The sequence below is a fragment of the Rhea americana genome, unplaced genomic scaffold (assembly GCF_003343005.1).
Source record: "Rhea americana isolate MKP2758 unplaced genomic scaffold, rheAme1 scaffold_93, whole genome shotgun sequence".
In the NCBI taxonomy this organism is placed as follows: domain Eukaryota; kingdom Metazoa; phylum Chordata; class Aves; order Rheiformes; family Rheidae; genus Rhea; species Rhea americana.
Window position 1 is genome coordinate 831,738 of NW_028187122.1, and position 16,056 is coordinate 847,793.

At 40.5% G+C, this 16,056-nt stretch overlaps 1 protein-coding gene across 6 annotated transcripts in view; it reads right to left on the reverse strand.

The window, feature by feature from the left end:
* The window catches only part of MARCHF8 (membrane associated ring-CH-type finger 8), a 102,700-nt gene that overhangs the window by 18,507 nt on the left and 68,137 nt on the right, over positions 1-16,056 (reverse strand). For 5 of the 6 annotated variants that reach the window (XM_085324777.1, XM_085324773.1, XM_085324778.1 and 2 more), the window contains one exon: positions 6,916-6,966. The exons of the other annotated variant lie outside the window; for it this stretch is intronic. In XM_085324777.1, the coding sequence (XP_085180903.1) occupies positions 6,916-6,966 (51 nt within the window). The remainder of the gene's footprint in view (positions 1-6,915; positions 6,967-16,056) is intronic. 6 annotated transcript variants of the gene reach the window in all.

Genomic DNA, 16,056 nt, shown 5'->3' on the forward strand with positions numbered 1-16,056 from the left:
ACTTGCAGCACAAGGAGCTTCAAACAGACACAGAGTAACAACAGAGCAAGGAGCCAAACACTCCACAACCTTAATTTCAACCTAGTGCTTTGATTAAGGGTTTGCCTTTATTTTACACTGTGATGAACTTATTTCAAAACCACTCTCTTTTCCTTCGCTTCAAAAAAANGAACCACAGGAAAGTAGGAGACAGAGAAGGTCAGTGTGACATTGATAATCATTATAAGTTGATGTCTGCTGAAATCTAATACAACATGATGCTGAGATTAAATAAAAATTCTTGATTTAGAAACCTTGTACAGAGGTTGAGGGGAATGATGATTACAGACTTTATCTCTTAGTAAAGGAATCTGTGTTTGACATGTTTGGTATTCATAACTGAAATCTATATGAAAATGTAGACCTTCTTACAATGGTAGAAAGTTAAAAAATGTAAAAAAAAAAAAAAAAAAAAAAAAAAAAAAAAAAAGCTTCAAAAAAAAAAAAAAAAAAAAACCAAAAAAAAAAACAGAGCGATAATAAATAGAGCAAAAATAAAAAGGTAGCTGCACCTGCTGTCAAATATTGGACTGATTTAAAAGATGTTCCAAATGTTACTAGACCATAGCAGCAATTTCTGCCTGCCTCCCTTTCCTGTAAGGGCAACATGAGCACAGTGATGGTCCTCTCCACTGAGCTAATCCCAGCTGTCTCCCGGCCCTCGGTGGGGATTACAAAGACAACAGAGAATTATAGTAGATATTGGCAAGGAGGAGACATCTCCCACCACTGCACCAGAGCTGTGTATGAAGAACCAGCAGTGATCTTGGTCCATTACTTTTAATCCCCCACTCAAAGAAATCCCTTCACAGTATGATGCTTTTTCACTATCGAGAATACAGCTCTGATCTGCAAACAGCCACTGGGAGTTTTGTTTAAATCAGATTTGTCTTTCTCGGTATTAACACATCACAATGACAAACGTGGTGGAAACACACAGGTAAGACATAGAATCAGATAAAAGGTTATGACGCTCTGTATTTCAAAAGAACTCATTGCCGAAGAGCTGCTTTATCTTCCTCACACAGATCCTATTTAAACGTGTATTAAAAAGGCAAGACTGCCTCTAGACACGGGCATGGCAGACACTTACCTTGCATAACACATCACTTGAGGCAGCAAAAGCCCTGGGCTCTACTGCCTGCTTAGTTTACGCTTGGAGAGTCACTTATGCTACAGAGATCACTAAGTGTCACTGCAACGCACTCCCTGGAAACCTCCTGAGCACAGCTCTCCTGCCTTCAGATAGTGAAAGAAGGTCAGGGGCTGCTCTACTGAGAGACCCGAAGAATCTGAATATCATTCTTCAAGAAGGGGCACAGCCTTCAAGAATGTGTACACCATATTTGCCAGGCAAAACTGCAACTAATCATGATCTGTGCATTGAGATATAGTCTTTGCTTTGAAACAACGAGCAGAACTTCTGTGCAGTTCTGGCAGCTATGTTTCTTTTATTTTCTTTTCCTGCATTAAAATGGAAACAGCAGAAGCAACCAGCCTGACTCTTTCTCCTCCCCACACTCCCAATCCTCTCTATTTCTGTGCCACCTCTGCCCCTTTCACTTCCTCTCCCTTTTACAGGGGCAGTCCCAACTCCATCTCTTTGGCAGTGGCAAAATTAAGTTGTATTTGCTCTGCTGAGAAGTCCTGAGCCTGGGCTGAAGGCAGGCAGGGAGGTCTTGATTAAACCTGAGACACACATCCAACTATTCTCCGGAGCCACTGTAGAACAAATAACTGTGTTGCTCCAGCTAGAGCCATCAGCCAAACTGACATACTCACGAGGATGCAATGCATTTTCATGCTTTCAGCAAGCATATGCCATGTACGTATTGGCTGAGTGCTCTTGCTCAAGTACACTGCAGCTATAAAGTCTCTAGCACTTATCTCTGGAAAATACATTGTCACTTTGCTGCACATATGCCAAAGGAGGCTTTGAACTGAACCAGCACACTCAGCCCACAGTGCAGTGAAGCAACAGGAATAACCAGTCATGCTGAGCATACATACTTGAAATTTGAGATAGCTGGAACAGGCCACATACAGACAGAATGGACATGGGAAAAGGTAGACAGGCCAGGTTCAAAGGTTGTTCTTGAAAGCATTTCTTAAACACCAGTGTGGCAGGATCAAACATCAATAACTTCTAGCCCACACAAGTAAAATTCCTACCAGACTCATGCCATTTTGACTTCCAGCACGTATTATCTCCTTACTTGAGATAAGATGTATTATAAGGATAGAGGGTGATTAAAAAAAAATGTAATTGACTACTTGATAAAACCCATCTGACTGCAAGAGAAAAAGAGGTTCCTCCTAAGTTTGTCCCCAAAGCCCCACAATATTAGTATCTAAGATTATCTTTTTTTATTCTGGTAAACAAGGATGAAATGTATGTATGCAAAGGAAGAGGAAAAACTATATATGAAGAGGTAGCATCATTCAGAGGCATCTGAAATTTTCAGGATAGTCAACTCCAACATATAATCTTATGGAATAACAATTTTAAAGGAACTAATTCTCTGGAGTCAGCTGCTGGAAGAACTTCGTTCCATATTTTATATAATGAATATGACCACTGTTAAAATTACATCTACAAACTGGAGTGAAGCTGAAGTCAGACTTCCCAAAGAAACCTGGAGAGGATTCTGGCAGGAACCTATGCTAGAGATACCAGACCCAAAGGTACTGGAGAGGAGGCTATCTATCCTTTCAAGATCTCCCCAGGTGTAACTCAATCTTTCCACAGCATAGGATTTACATCAGCTGAAATCAAGAACAACTACACAGGTCCTGTAGGGAGGAGGAGAGGCGGGAAAAAAGCCTTATAACTTTAGAATCATCTTCAAAATACCTTGAACAAATTGAGGGAAACACAAGGGGAAGGGAAACTCTTCCAGGTTTCTCTTTCAGAAGGTGCCCTTCATACCTACATGAGGTAATGATACTAATAAGGAGAATCCAGCATCAACAAGGAGCATCAGAGAACAGGGAGATTGTTACATACTTAAAAGAACATTACAGCACTGTGTCCAGGCACAAGTTTCACACTTTCTGGGTGGGGAGAGAGCATACCTCCATCTTCACACAGTATGATTTTTCCTGTCTTTTCCTTTCTCCAGTACCTTAGTAGAAGCAGGGTTTTGTTTGTTTGTTTTTAAGCAACTTCTCTGCTCCACTCCCCTGCCCCCAAATAAGCTTACAAACCTGAAAAAAACACCTCTGAAAGCAGTTCTTTGCAGTAAACCTTGGTCATCTGATAGCCTACAAGACAACTAAGCTCAGTGATTGAAAAATCTGGACTGCTTTTCTATGGATGGACACTCATTGAATCCTTCAAAGCTTTAGGCAACAGCGGATGTGTGTATTCATATGCTTTTCTAAATCTGTTCCAAGCTGATGAACAGGCTAAATGGATTTTAAATTTCATAGCAAGCTTAGGCAACCACTTTGCATCTGCCCTGGCTGCCATTCAGCACAAGAATAATTTAATGCTTTACAGTGTGCTTCTGCCCAAAAGATAAAACTGTACAGACCTTCAGAAAAGACAAAGCATTTAGATTTTTTAAAGACTGCACTTTTGATTCCTTTGCTCTGATCCCAGTATTTGCATTTTCAAAGCTTACCCCTTAGAGGGCTACGAAAACAAGACTACAAGAGCTTCCTTCACTACACTATAATCATCCCTCCAGAGCAATAAGATGACAGGAACAGTACGCAGATGACCTGAAGATATTTCCGTACATCACATCATCAGTGTCTACCAGACACTTTAAAGCAAAACAATACCACTAATTAGAGGATAACTGTTTACAGACCAACCTTGCTGATGACCTCATTTAATCTGTTCGTTAGCAGAATTCCTTTATTCAAGAGCTGAGGACATGAATTATCATCACCGTGAAAATCCCCTTTTTCAGCTACTCTCAGTGTCTGGCTGTTTTAGGGTCAAATCTATTTATATTTAGAAACTGAAGCTTCTATTATGCTTAATTATATCCCTGTGTGGCTTGTACCATGAAGGCACTTACCAATGAACCTCTGTGACTCCTCAGCAAAAGCGCTGGCTCAGCTGAGATGTGCATCTGCCCTGTATATATCCGTGCAAATCAGGAGCATTTCAATCAGTGTCACTGCTCATGAACAGAGCAAGTTTGGAATCAGGCCTTGTCCGAGCCCTATGACTAAACTGATTAAACCTGCCTGCAACGCTATTTTTTAATTTCAAAACAAATACAGAAAAGATTCCAGAAATTTCAGCACTTCTTGTGGAACAGATTTAAAAGGAATGTTTGAAATATACACACCAAAAAGCAAAGATGGGCCTGGAGGAATGCCACATCCCCCAGTGTGTAACAGACTGCACAAAATCTAATAGCACCATATGAAGATCCTCCTACATCTCATCCCCTACTCCCTTTTTGCTGCTTCTGGCCTCCATCCCCAGCCAAATGTTCAGATTCTTCTTTTTTTCCTTGGCCTGGCCACACATACTAGCACCTCCTCAGCCATTCTTAGCATCTGCCTCTTGGAGGACTGCCTTTTTGCCCCTTCTTCCTGAGGGATGGCTCCACCTGGCCCCAACACTTGGGGTGTATGTTCAGTTGGGTCCTGCTACCCCTACCAGCTGATCTCAGTTTTAGCAGCACCATCTGTCTGCCTTCCTCCTCGATCACCTTTAGCCCTAGGGCACTGAATCCTTTCCTTAGTCACACTGAGTAACACAGCATCCTCTCTTGGCTAGAGGCTGAGTTCCGATTCAATCCTTCCCACTCATACTGCACTGTACAACTGAAAGCAGTGGAAAGATACTCAGTATTAATCGCAGCAGGTTCATAATGACATATCACCACCAGAAAGGACTTTAAATCAAGTCTTGATGCCAAATGTTTGTAGCAGGAAGCTACATTTGAGTGTAAGAAGAATAGCTGGAACAGTCATTTGCAGGAAGCATGATTATTTTTTCTGTACACATACACATTAATATATCTGGAAATGCAGCATACAATTGATTAAATTCAACTTTGGTTAAATAGCTGCTCTTAAAATACTGTGATGTCAACATGCTCGGAGGAATACCTGCATTACTGGCCAGGTTGCTGTACTCTTCTAAATAAAAAGAACTTTCCTTTCAAACCTCAAAACTAATGAAAGAATTTCCACATACTTCAACTTTCACCCAGCATTTCACTATTACAACCTTTTCTCATTTGTCCTACAAATACTTTGTGACAGCCATTCCAACTGCATACTGTAAAATAAATTGTTGCAGTTTAGCACTAGATTGTCTGGATGCACAAAACAGCATTCAGAGGAATGAGGCAAATAAGGTGACCAATTTCACTGATGAAACTTCCACCTCTTGCTCTTGTCAGAAACTGTCTCCAGAGCAGCGGGGTTGAACAGATCAGGAACAGAAGCAAAAGAGGAACGTTAAGGGTACTAACGTCTCTAAGAAGCTCATGTTTGGAATCAAAATCTTTTATGTTGAACTGGCAAAGCTGACTTTTGCTCCCCTTGAGAACTTTAGCTTTCACAACACACAGCAATCGCTTTAACTTTGCAGTGTTTCAAGAAGAATGCAAATATCGGCAAGTATCACTTGCTGATACTGCTCTGCCCAAGTGCAAGGTTCTTCCTGCTGCACTACCACCCTTCCAGCTCCTGATGAAGTAAGAATGAGCTGTGCAGCTAGCTCTGTGTATGCGTGTTCTGCTGAGAGTTGGCGCCACTGGGAGCAACAACCTAATGTGTACCAAACTGCTGCTGCTACTGAAAGGCTTGTTGTCCTGAATTTCATACATCTTGGGAAAAGCGCAATGACTCCTGCTGATAAGAACAGCCATCTCTCCTGAACAACACCTGGAAATCAAATTAATATCTGAGAAAAGAAGAGCAAAGGTAAGAAGGAAGAGGCACAGTTTTGGGAAAGCACAAATCAGAAGTAATGCTCACACGACATTTTTTCAAAATTCTTTTTGTGAATATACATTTCCTAACGCTGAATACAAAACAATCCTATATCACTCCATGGTAACATCATCTTCAGCTTGGTCAATACTTTAGACACTGCACAGTTGCCCTTATTATTTAAGATGCTCTGTAATCCTGTCTTTCTGCTCCAAAGTGAAAGCTGTCTGTGCCCATGTAAGCTACAAATTTAGTACAGTCACTGTTTCCTTTGCTGCAGATAAGTACATGTGAAGCTAGTCATGCCTAAGAAGCCAAAATGGAAGTGACGCAGGCCTATCACAGCCATAATGATTCAGTTTCTCATTAAAAGTCACCATCACTAGGAACGTCAACTATGGCAAAGAAGGGTTGACGCGCATCCCACAGAAAATACTAGTCAACTACTGTGGCATTGCTAGTGTGAAAGCTTTAAGTAATTGTAGTTTCATAAGCAGAAAGCCGTTATGCTTTCAGCTAATTAAAAAGCCTCTTATTTGGTAAGCAGAGGTGGGAGTAGGGCATGTATTGTACAATGAGTTATCTTGGACAGGGAAGAAGGTATTTTTTCGCTGACAGTGTAACAAGGCAATTGTGCTTTTAAGGTGTCGATCTGTTATATTCAAGTATGACTAGAATGGGTGGACCACCATGCATCCCTTACAGGGTCACTCTTTGCCATATCAAATATTTTAGATACTTGCACAGTCACACTCAGGTAAAAATGCATTTCATGACCTTAACAATAAAGAGAGTCTGCAAAATAAAAGAATTCTAATGTTTCAACAGAGTGACTATCAACTACAGATACTCATAAGAAGCATTTTCTGCCAGTCACATTGTCATGTTTATCATCCCACTTTTAAAACAAAAGAAAACCCAGTACCCCCAAATTTATCAAAGACTGAGTTGTGTTGCAGAACATACCTTTGAGATGTTACTAGAACGGCTGACAGAATGCCCCAAAGCTTTCTCACTCTGAAAAAGAAAGAACAGAATCACTGCAGCAACATATCACAGTTATGATATCATTTTAAAGCTGATATTAGAAATGAAATATCATGGAGAACGTGTTATGACTGTGGTTTTTAAGGATGTTGCTTCATTGACATCAATCTGAATTTTGCCACAATCAAGGCAAGATAAATCCAAACTAAAATATTGAAACAATGACCTTCTTCATCAATACTGCAAAGCCCTTTCCTCAGACAACAGCTATTTTGAAAAGGCTCTTTCTTGGCCCTGCGTCATCTACATGAGAAAGTAAACATCGAACCACTTAAACTGTAAGCTCTTTCTTAAAACAAAAGTATTCCAGCAGTATCAGGAAATGATGCTGAATAATCACACCCATGTCATTTCATGAGACAAAGCAGAATTACTAAGGAACTTTCCATTTGCCACAGAACTCTGAGTTAATCTGGGAACACCACATAAGACGGAATTGCAGAAGCTGCATTTTTTTAAAACTGAAATCAGTGATGACTGTAGCTGTTAATCGCTTTTCACTGTGCAAGCCCTGACTGATAAGGATGACAATCTTACCACTTCCTATCAAAATATACTGTAGGTTTCACCAAGGTGTTTCAGCTGCTAAGGGCTTCTGCTTTCTAAACACTATCAACTACACTTTACTCTAAGTGTAATTGAACATGATTTTTCCATTGGTAAGAAAATCGGAATTTATCACAAAGGCTTGTTCTTTGGTTTTTTGAATAAAACCCAACAAGAAACACTTTCTTTTAAGCAAATATTAGAAACAGCACAAGTCATGATATTTCGTTACAGATCAGTATCTACATTCCTCTAAGTTTGTGAGGTTCAAGCGTGAAGTGGTTTGTCTTGAACAGAAAAAAATGAAGCAAATTTACTGCTTTCGCCTATGAACTCTATGTTGGGTAAGACTTTCTTGAAGTGCGTTCTTTCATCTGGCATTTTAGGAACCAAACCGTTTCACCTTCACTCCTTTCTCACAAAGAAAATCACCTAGCAAACAAACTCAGACAGCACCTTCTTCCAGTTCTCACCGGCACTGGCAGACCAGACAGAGCCTGGGAACAGAAGTCCTGCATACGTACCAACTGGGGACACGTAAAAGTCAGCTGTCGTTAGTTCTAGATCAGCTTAGACATTTATGCACACAGGTTTTAGGCCTGCTGGCTGTGATTTACTACAACTCAAGTGACCTTTAATGACTAAAATCCACATTGAGCCAGCTCACGTGGTACCCACGCTTTGAGATCCCTGGGATCCTTTGAGACATTTGTTCCTGCAACCCATTCCTAGAGCCGCTCAAGGCTCTGTGCTGAGAAAAGGGAAGTCAAGGCAAAGATTTCAGTATGTGCTTTTAAAAGCAGGCAGGCTCTTCCTTATCAGCAGTGCTTCTCTCTCCAAACTGCTCAAACCTAGGCCATCTCAGAAGATCAGCAAAGAGGAAAGACACAAGATGAGTTCTTCTCTCTGCTTCCCTCCCTGACCATCACTAAACAAATGACGGCAACCCAATCATGCCAGGGAAGGAGCAGCAGGGCTACACTTAGCAAGGAGCGGAGCGACTGCACTGGTTGCCTCACAACATAGCGACGGACATTGCCTTGGCTAATGGATATGAATAGTACTTCTTTCCTTAAAATTTGGGAAATACAGTGTCCTGAATTCCTCTAAATTAGGAGTTTGAGTACTAAGAAGGCAGTAAAATATTCTTTCAGAAGAACAGAGGAGAGGTAACCAGGGAGCCCACACAAATTTTGGCTGATGACCAAATTAAAAATCAGCAAGGATCAATTTAAGGTCTGGAAAAATTGTGGCCAAAGTTAACCACTGACTTCAGTGCCAGATTTGCATAGCACAAGGCTCATTTTGATTACAGAGATGACAACAAGTTTTTATTACTTGTATATCAATATTCCTGGAATTAAAACAAACAGCTAAAAAAACTCAAAGAATACGGGCATGACGTCTATGTGACGACTAACATTGGACTAGGTTAGTGCCAAAACGCATATTAACTCCAACTGTAAGGGAAGAAACTAGCTAAATTCCAAAGAGAGTGTAACTATAGCAACAGAAAAAAAGTTCACTGAGCTATAGAAGGCAAGAGGGGGGGCGGGGGAAAGGAGGGCCGGGGATTTATTATTAAGCTATGACGAAAGGAGACCAACACAAGCTGGCAAGCACAAAGATCTGTCACTGCATACGTGTGAGCGGGAGGGAGTGGGGAGCTGTACTTGCTCGGCCTTCCAGGGCTGCGTAGGAGGTAAACAAAGCCAGCCTATGTGGGACAAGGGAAAATGATAGCGAAGAGTGAGACCAGTAACCAAGAAGTCTGCCTGAAGCAATACATACAGCTACATACCTGTGACAGTTTCAAATTCAGCCTCAGATTTCAAAGACTTCCAGGATGAAATATCTGAAGACAAAACTAAACAGAGCAGAGATTCTTCATATTAATCCAACAATCCCTAAATACTGCTCTCTAGCTGAAGATAATGCCTGGGAGGAAGCGTGACTGAAAATATTCAGACACCTGTGTTGAAAAGGATGAGCTGAAATTCAGTAAGCACGAACAGGCTGGAGCACCAGAGCTATATTTGCACAACACAGTAAATGATGCAGAGCAAACATACTCTTATCCTCACTGCAGCAACTAGTCTTGCTGCTCTGCTCCCAGGATCTTGATTTTATCTGATGGATGCTGTGAGCATCTGAGAGACAGATTTAATATCATCTTTACTGATCTATCATTAGAAACATACCTATCAGAGGTTCCAGTCAGTAAATGACACTGTACAGTTGATTCTGTTTTTGAAAGAGTGGTCATTTTTAAACCAAAAAAAAGTGTTCCTAAAAATTTTCATTTAAGGAATAAAGGAGTTGCAATTGACCCAAGAAACACCACCAGATCCAATATGGATTTGCAAACACATACATGTGCACACACAGATTTTTCAGTTCTGCTGGTCTATCAACTAGCAAGCAGTGCCAGTGCCCAGGTAACATTGCTCCAGCATTCGGGCCACCAGCTGAACCTGTTTTGGCCTGTCTTCTTGTGCTAAGTTTACTGAATGAGAGATTTTTTGGAAACAACTCCAACAGTTCCAAATCTCCTGGTTTAATCATACATAGACTTTAAAATGAGGTGGGCTGATAATAGGTAAACAACCAAGTTTCACTGTAAAACAGCAATCTGCAATTCACTATGATGCTTGAGTGGCACCCCTCCAAAATAACCTACACTGCTCTCCAGCCCAGCTTCTGCAAAGCACCATAACAATTTCTTTTATTTCATCATTAAATAGCAACAGAAACTCCTCTAAGTAATACATTTCTTGAGTTCTAGCTGTGCTTTTAATTCGCTTTTATAAATAAAATGATAAAGATTTATTGTTAAGGAAAAAGCACAGTGGAAATCATTAAACAGATGCTGTATCTGCTGGTGATTTCTACACTATGATATATAAAAATGCTGTGCTATATAAATATTCTGTATTTTTTCCAGTCATTAAGACTGAAAAAGCTATAAAACCATGAAAGGAGTTGCTGGAACAGGTGGATTTTAACAGCAATGACTTGCCATAGGAGGGACAGAAATGTTAAATAGATGTTAAATGATATGAATTAATTAAAAGGCAAACAAACAGAAACTCACTGTTCACACCATATCCATCACTAGAAGATTCATCCTGGAATCTTTTAGATAATCCACAAATCAGCATTAACATGGGAGGCTAAGCCTCTATTATGGTACCATCATTGCCCAATAAATAAAGGTATTCAGAGATTTTTTTTTTCCTCTGTATTTCTCGTTGCACAGCAAGATCCATTCTAGTCTGGTAATTAAAGCCCTAAACATGCTATCCCCCTCTCTTGCAAGAGCATTAGTCTTTGCACTTAACAAAAAGTCAAGATAAATACAGCATCAGCCAACACAGACTATATGATTATTAGACAAAGCGAATGTAGTTCTTCTTTAGCAGATCAGCCCTTCCGCATGGGATAATGGGCATCCTGCCTTTCAAATGCATCCTACTCAACTAGGGCCACTGGGTAGGCACTTAAAAAATGAAAAGAAAAGAAAATCAGAAAGTCAAAAATAACAAGTGCTGCAGAACTTTACTTCTCCTGAGCCACTGCCAGCTGCTGCTGCTCTGAGCTCGACACCAGATCCTGGCTTTGGGGAAACAAGAATAAGGCAGAGGCAGGGAAATGACTGAAAGATAGGAAAACTGCTATCACTTCCTACAGTGGCATGTGTTGCTCTAGACTCCTGACTCACTTGCCATTGCCTGAATCCCCTTGCCAGCCTCATCCCTTCAATTCTTTTTTTTTTCCTTCTTCCCTATAGCCTCTTTGAGTTTGCTTTCTCTTGAGAGAGGCAGAGCTGCCTCCCTCTTTCAGCAGTTGCTTCAGCTCACACCTGCTTCTCTGTGCCAGAATTGCCTTCCCTGCACTGCTCTTCATCTTGCCTTTCTCCATCTTGCTGGCCCATTTCCCTTCTGCCACCACACCTCAGATACTCTCACATAATTGCTCTCTCCTCTCACTCCAGAAATTTAAAAGCTGGCACCTCCCATTCTCCTGTTTACCTCAGTCTTCCATATTTAGCACAGCAAATTATTTTACCCTTGCTTCCCTACAATAATACATCCATCTTCCACAAAATACAACAGCTATGTAAATAACATGGCCAAAACTAGAACTCAGGCTTGCAAATACAAAATCACCAGTTTCTATTAACTGAGGCAGAAGGAGGGTCTCCACCCACCGATAGCAGCTCAGGCAGCCATAACTGCCCTTGTGAACTTACAACATCAGTGTATCACACCACCTCTTCTTCAAACTCAGCTATAGATTTAAAACAGCCTCAATTAAGTGAGCACCCTAAAAAATGAGTTAAGTGTCCTTACCAAGATGGAAGGAGAAAAATATCTTGGTAAACAGACTTAAATTTCATGTTTCCATTCCCCCCCTTGCCCCCAGTTAATGCGGTAAGCAAAGAGAACATAATAGGGAAGTGGTCTCACAGCTTATGTAGCCTTCTGCTGGCTACATCCTTGACCTCACAGCTGTATTCAGTCCTAAAGGCAGCAAGTACTAAACCCTTCTTTACAGGGAAGAAACTGAAAACCAGATCTATCCCAAGAGTTCAGACAGGTGATTTTCATTCTCTCTTCCTACTGAGAGAGGAGGGCAAAGGACTTCACCTGGGCACAGGGCACCAGAGGAGGGTCCTGCCTATATAATCTGCTGCCAACAGGTATGCAGGAACTCAGCGTATGTCTGTTTCCTGAAGTCTTAATTCTCTCTCTCACACACAGTGATTTGATGGGGCATCATACTCCCCAATTTACAATAAAACTTACATGATGTTATGTAACTTGATAACATGGGTTAAGATTCTCATCTCAGGAAAGGAGTTCTCCAACTAAAATCTCAGTAATTAAGAGTAGAGAATTAGGAGAACAATTCAAGACAACCCCCAGAGGAAAGCACTTTGTTTTGATGTCGTTCTGCTGCAATGCCCTAGCTGCAGATCCCCACAAGTACTAGTCCAACAGAGACGCAGTAACAAAAAGCCAGGACATACTTGCCTAGAGCACTGCCTATTTGTGATTTTCTACCTGGGATCTGAAAGCTGTATGAATCTCATTTTGTGCATTATGGTTGCTTTTTATAATGGTAGTTTAAGCATAAGCCTGGTACCCAGCAAAACTCTTACCACTACTAACAGCGAGTGGCACAGACAAAATTTCAAGTCTTCTGTATGAATGGCTGTTTTCCTTAATAAAAAACTTCACAAAGGAGAATGAGTAAGTAATAATAGCTCCCATTCACATAGCAATTCTCATTCTTACAAGACTTACAAAATAAGACACAGACCAGCCTTGCTTGAAACTATCAGGTGCTGAAATATTGAATAGTTGAACGATCCTTCCATGGTTAAGCAGCAAGTCAGAGGCAGAAATGAAATTTGGTTCTTCCATGCAATTCCACGACCAGGTCATGAAGGCACAGCTGTTCTACAAACATGCAGCCATAAAGAAACAGGTATTGTTTCAGATTTCAAAACTGGGATCAGATTTCCTAGCAACCATCTCTCAGAATTCATGCAAATCTTGCACTGTAACTCTATATCTGAACAGTGGAAAATAAAAAGAATGTATGCTTTTAATTTTGGGAGGATTTTTTGTTACTGCTGTTTACAGTACTTGCATATGCACTCAATTGTCTGATGTGGCTCGTACCAGAGGAAAGAAATGGGAGATGTTTTGTGCATCGCTTTCTTCCTCTGTCAAAACTAATAGATTGTTAAATTACAAAGGTTTTGTCAGCACTAGATACTGTGACTCACAGAACCCAGCATTTCGTTATTTCAGCAGAAAATGGTATTTTGAATCATTTCAGTTTAATATGGCCCTTTTTCTTTTTCTTTTCTTTCTTTTTCTTTTTTTGACAGTCACCACATTATCATCAGAGTAATAGATCTGCTAATAGTTTAGAAAGTCAGCACTTGGCAAACTTTGACCTTGCTCCTTTCCCATTTCTGTCCATGAATATGATCAAGGTTCATCAATGACCAAGGAAGAATAATGGCATCTGTACCTTGCATCTTTGCTCCTGTGGAGCATTTACCTCTGGACAAGGGCAGCTGTGCAGGGAGGGCTGCAAAACCCCCCCTTTTTTTGAGGGGGTGGGCAGGAGGCTTCTTGTAGATCTGGAATAAATGTTGAAAAAGGAATCCAATCTGTCCAGTATCGTCTATTCAACAACTCCCACCACAAAAATGAAGCAATAGTTTAAAGTGCGAATTCTTGGATGATCACACGGGACTTTCTGGAATCATTGATTCACTAATGAGTGCAGAAGCCCAAAATAAAATTTCATCTCTTCCATCACAGTGGTAAATCTATAGCAAATTCACTGTGGCAAGCCTAAGCCATTACTCGGGCAGGATTTCTAGAAGCTCACTAGCTTACTCATTCATGTTCAGATCAAGCAGCTACCTAATGCAGCAGGAGACAAATGAGGAAGAAACAACTTAAAGGGAAAAAACAATCTTGGAAGGAAAAAAAACAAACAGGAGAATCAACAAGCTTTATTCCAAGTGTTGAACTTATGACTGTGCCTGAGAACATCAGCAACAGGAATAAAACCACAGGATCATATGGCTTTAACAGAAATGAAAGACCAAAGAAAAGAAAAGAAAAAAGACCAAATGGCTTTAATAGCAGAATTCAAAGGTACCTCAGGGGGAGAGGGGGGATGGGGACACAACAAGATCTAGCCCAAGTGAGGCTAAAAGATCAAAGAAATACAAACGAGAAGCAATTCAAATGAAAAGTCAAATAGAGCAGAATGTTGAAGTAAATAAAAAATCTTTCATCTATATCTGTACCAGAGCGGTCACAAGCACAATGCACCTCATCTCCTGTCTACCTGATGAAAAGCTCTTAGACCTGGCACAGATTTGCCTGTAGCTATGCAAATCTGGTGGACACATAGGCTCCAGATACGTTCCAGCTGTGTGTAAGTCCATATTCACTGTCTTTGATCTTGCCAGTGGTCTTCAGAGCACATGGGTGCAGTGCTTGGATCCATTCTCTACTGTCCAACCAGAAGGGCACTGGACAAGGTTAGGACAGCATTCTCTTCAAAAAGCCAATTTTCTCCATGGCTTTATTCTCCATACTCTCTTCCACACCATTTTACAATCCTTTGCATTGTCTGGCTTTATTGTCAGAGGCCATTCACAAAGTGCATCTGATTATGGACAACACATGCCTCCAGCTCCCATTTCAAAATTAAGACTTGATCTCCATCTCCCCTCTTTAATTGTTTGACCTAGAAGATAACAAAAGCCTTCCTCTTGCTGAGTTGAGGCTGCCTATACTAGAAAAGCAAATTTTAACTTTCATGCAAGACCATAACGTGGTACATTTCACTAACCCTACACTAGCTTGCATACTACTAAATTCACATGTCATATGCCCAATTCACAATACAGGATGTAAATGGTAAAGAGTCTGGCATCCAAGGTGTTCTATGGATATTCTTATCTTGCTGTTGCCAGACAACCTACCTAGAATGGATGCATGTCTTTATGCAATGCAAGACAGAAAAATGAATTCTCCCCCTCAGGGAACAAATTATATGAACTACAAAAGGTATGATCCAAAAATATGCATCTTTCTTTATAATGGAAGCAGTATGCATTAAGCTTACCTGTGTGAGAGTGGAAATGCCACTACAAACAATTTTGTGTATTTAATAGCAGCAAGAGGCATACAAGCACAGAGGATGTCAATAATTATAAAAAGATTAAAAAGAATAACATTCTGTCATTTGGAAAGTGCTTGCATTTAATGCAACTGCTGAAATTCTCATGGCACACTAAATATGTGAGCATGCCAAAGCAATTGACTATTTTAAACATTCAGAAACCCCAAAAACCTCTAGGCAATGGGAAATTTGGAATTTCCAAGCTGCCAACAGACCTAGGAAGTCTGCAGCCCAGAAAATTTTGAGAAGAGCTGGCCTTTCTCAGTCGCTTGCCAAGGGAACAGCCTGCATGCTACCACACGTTCAGTAAACCACAGAGATCAAGGGCAAGAAAAAAAGAAGAAAAAAGAAAAAGAAAAGACAGGGAAAGAAAAGGATAGGGCTCCTTTTTAATCAGGGCTCCTTTTTTCCTTTCTTATATATCACTCATTAACTGGGGCCCTGACAGAGCAGTGGGACAAGAATTCAGTATCTATTTGCTGATCAGTTACCACCACCTAGACTCATATCTATTTAACAGCTGATGCTATCCAGTTTACTGATGTGAATCACTAGTACATGCCTACATCATGTTCCTGCCCTCTTCACTGTCACAATAGCTTATATCCACGAAGAAAAATCATTTGAAAACTTTCGGTAGAAGATAAGCACTCAGAAGACTTAGATTCTCTAAATTTTTGATACTCTTTCTAGTCTCAAGAAACAATAGGATGAAAAAAGTCCTGATTCTGTCCCTTCTACAGGAGCTTTACATTTGCTTGGGAAGATGATGGAAAAAAACAAAAACAA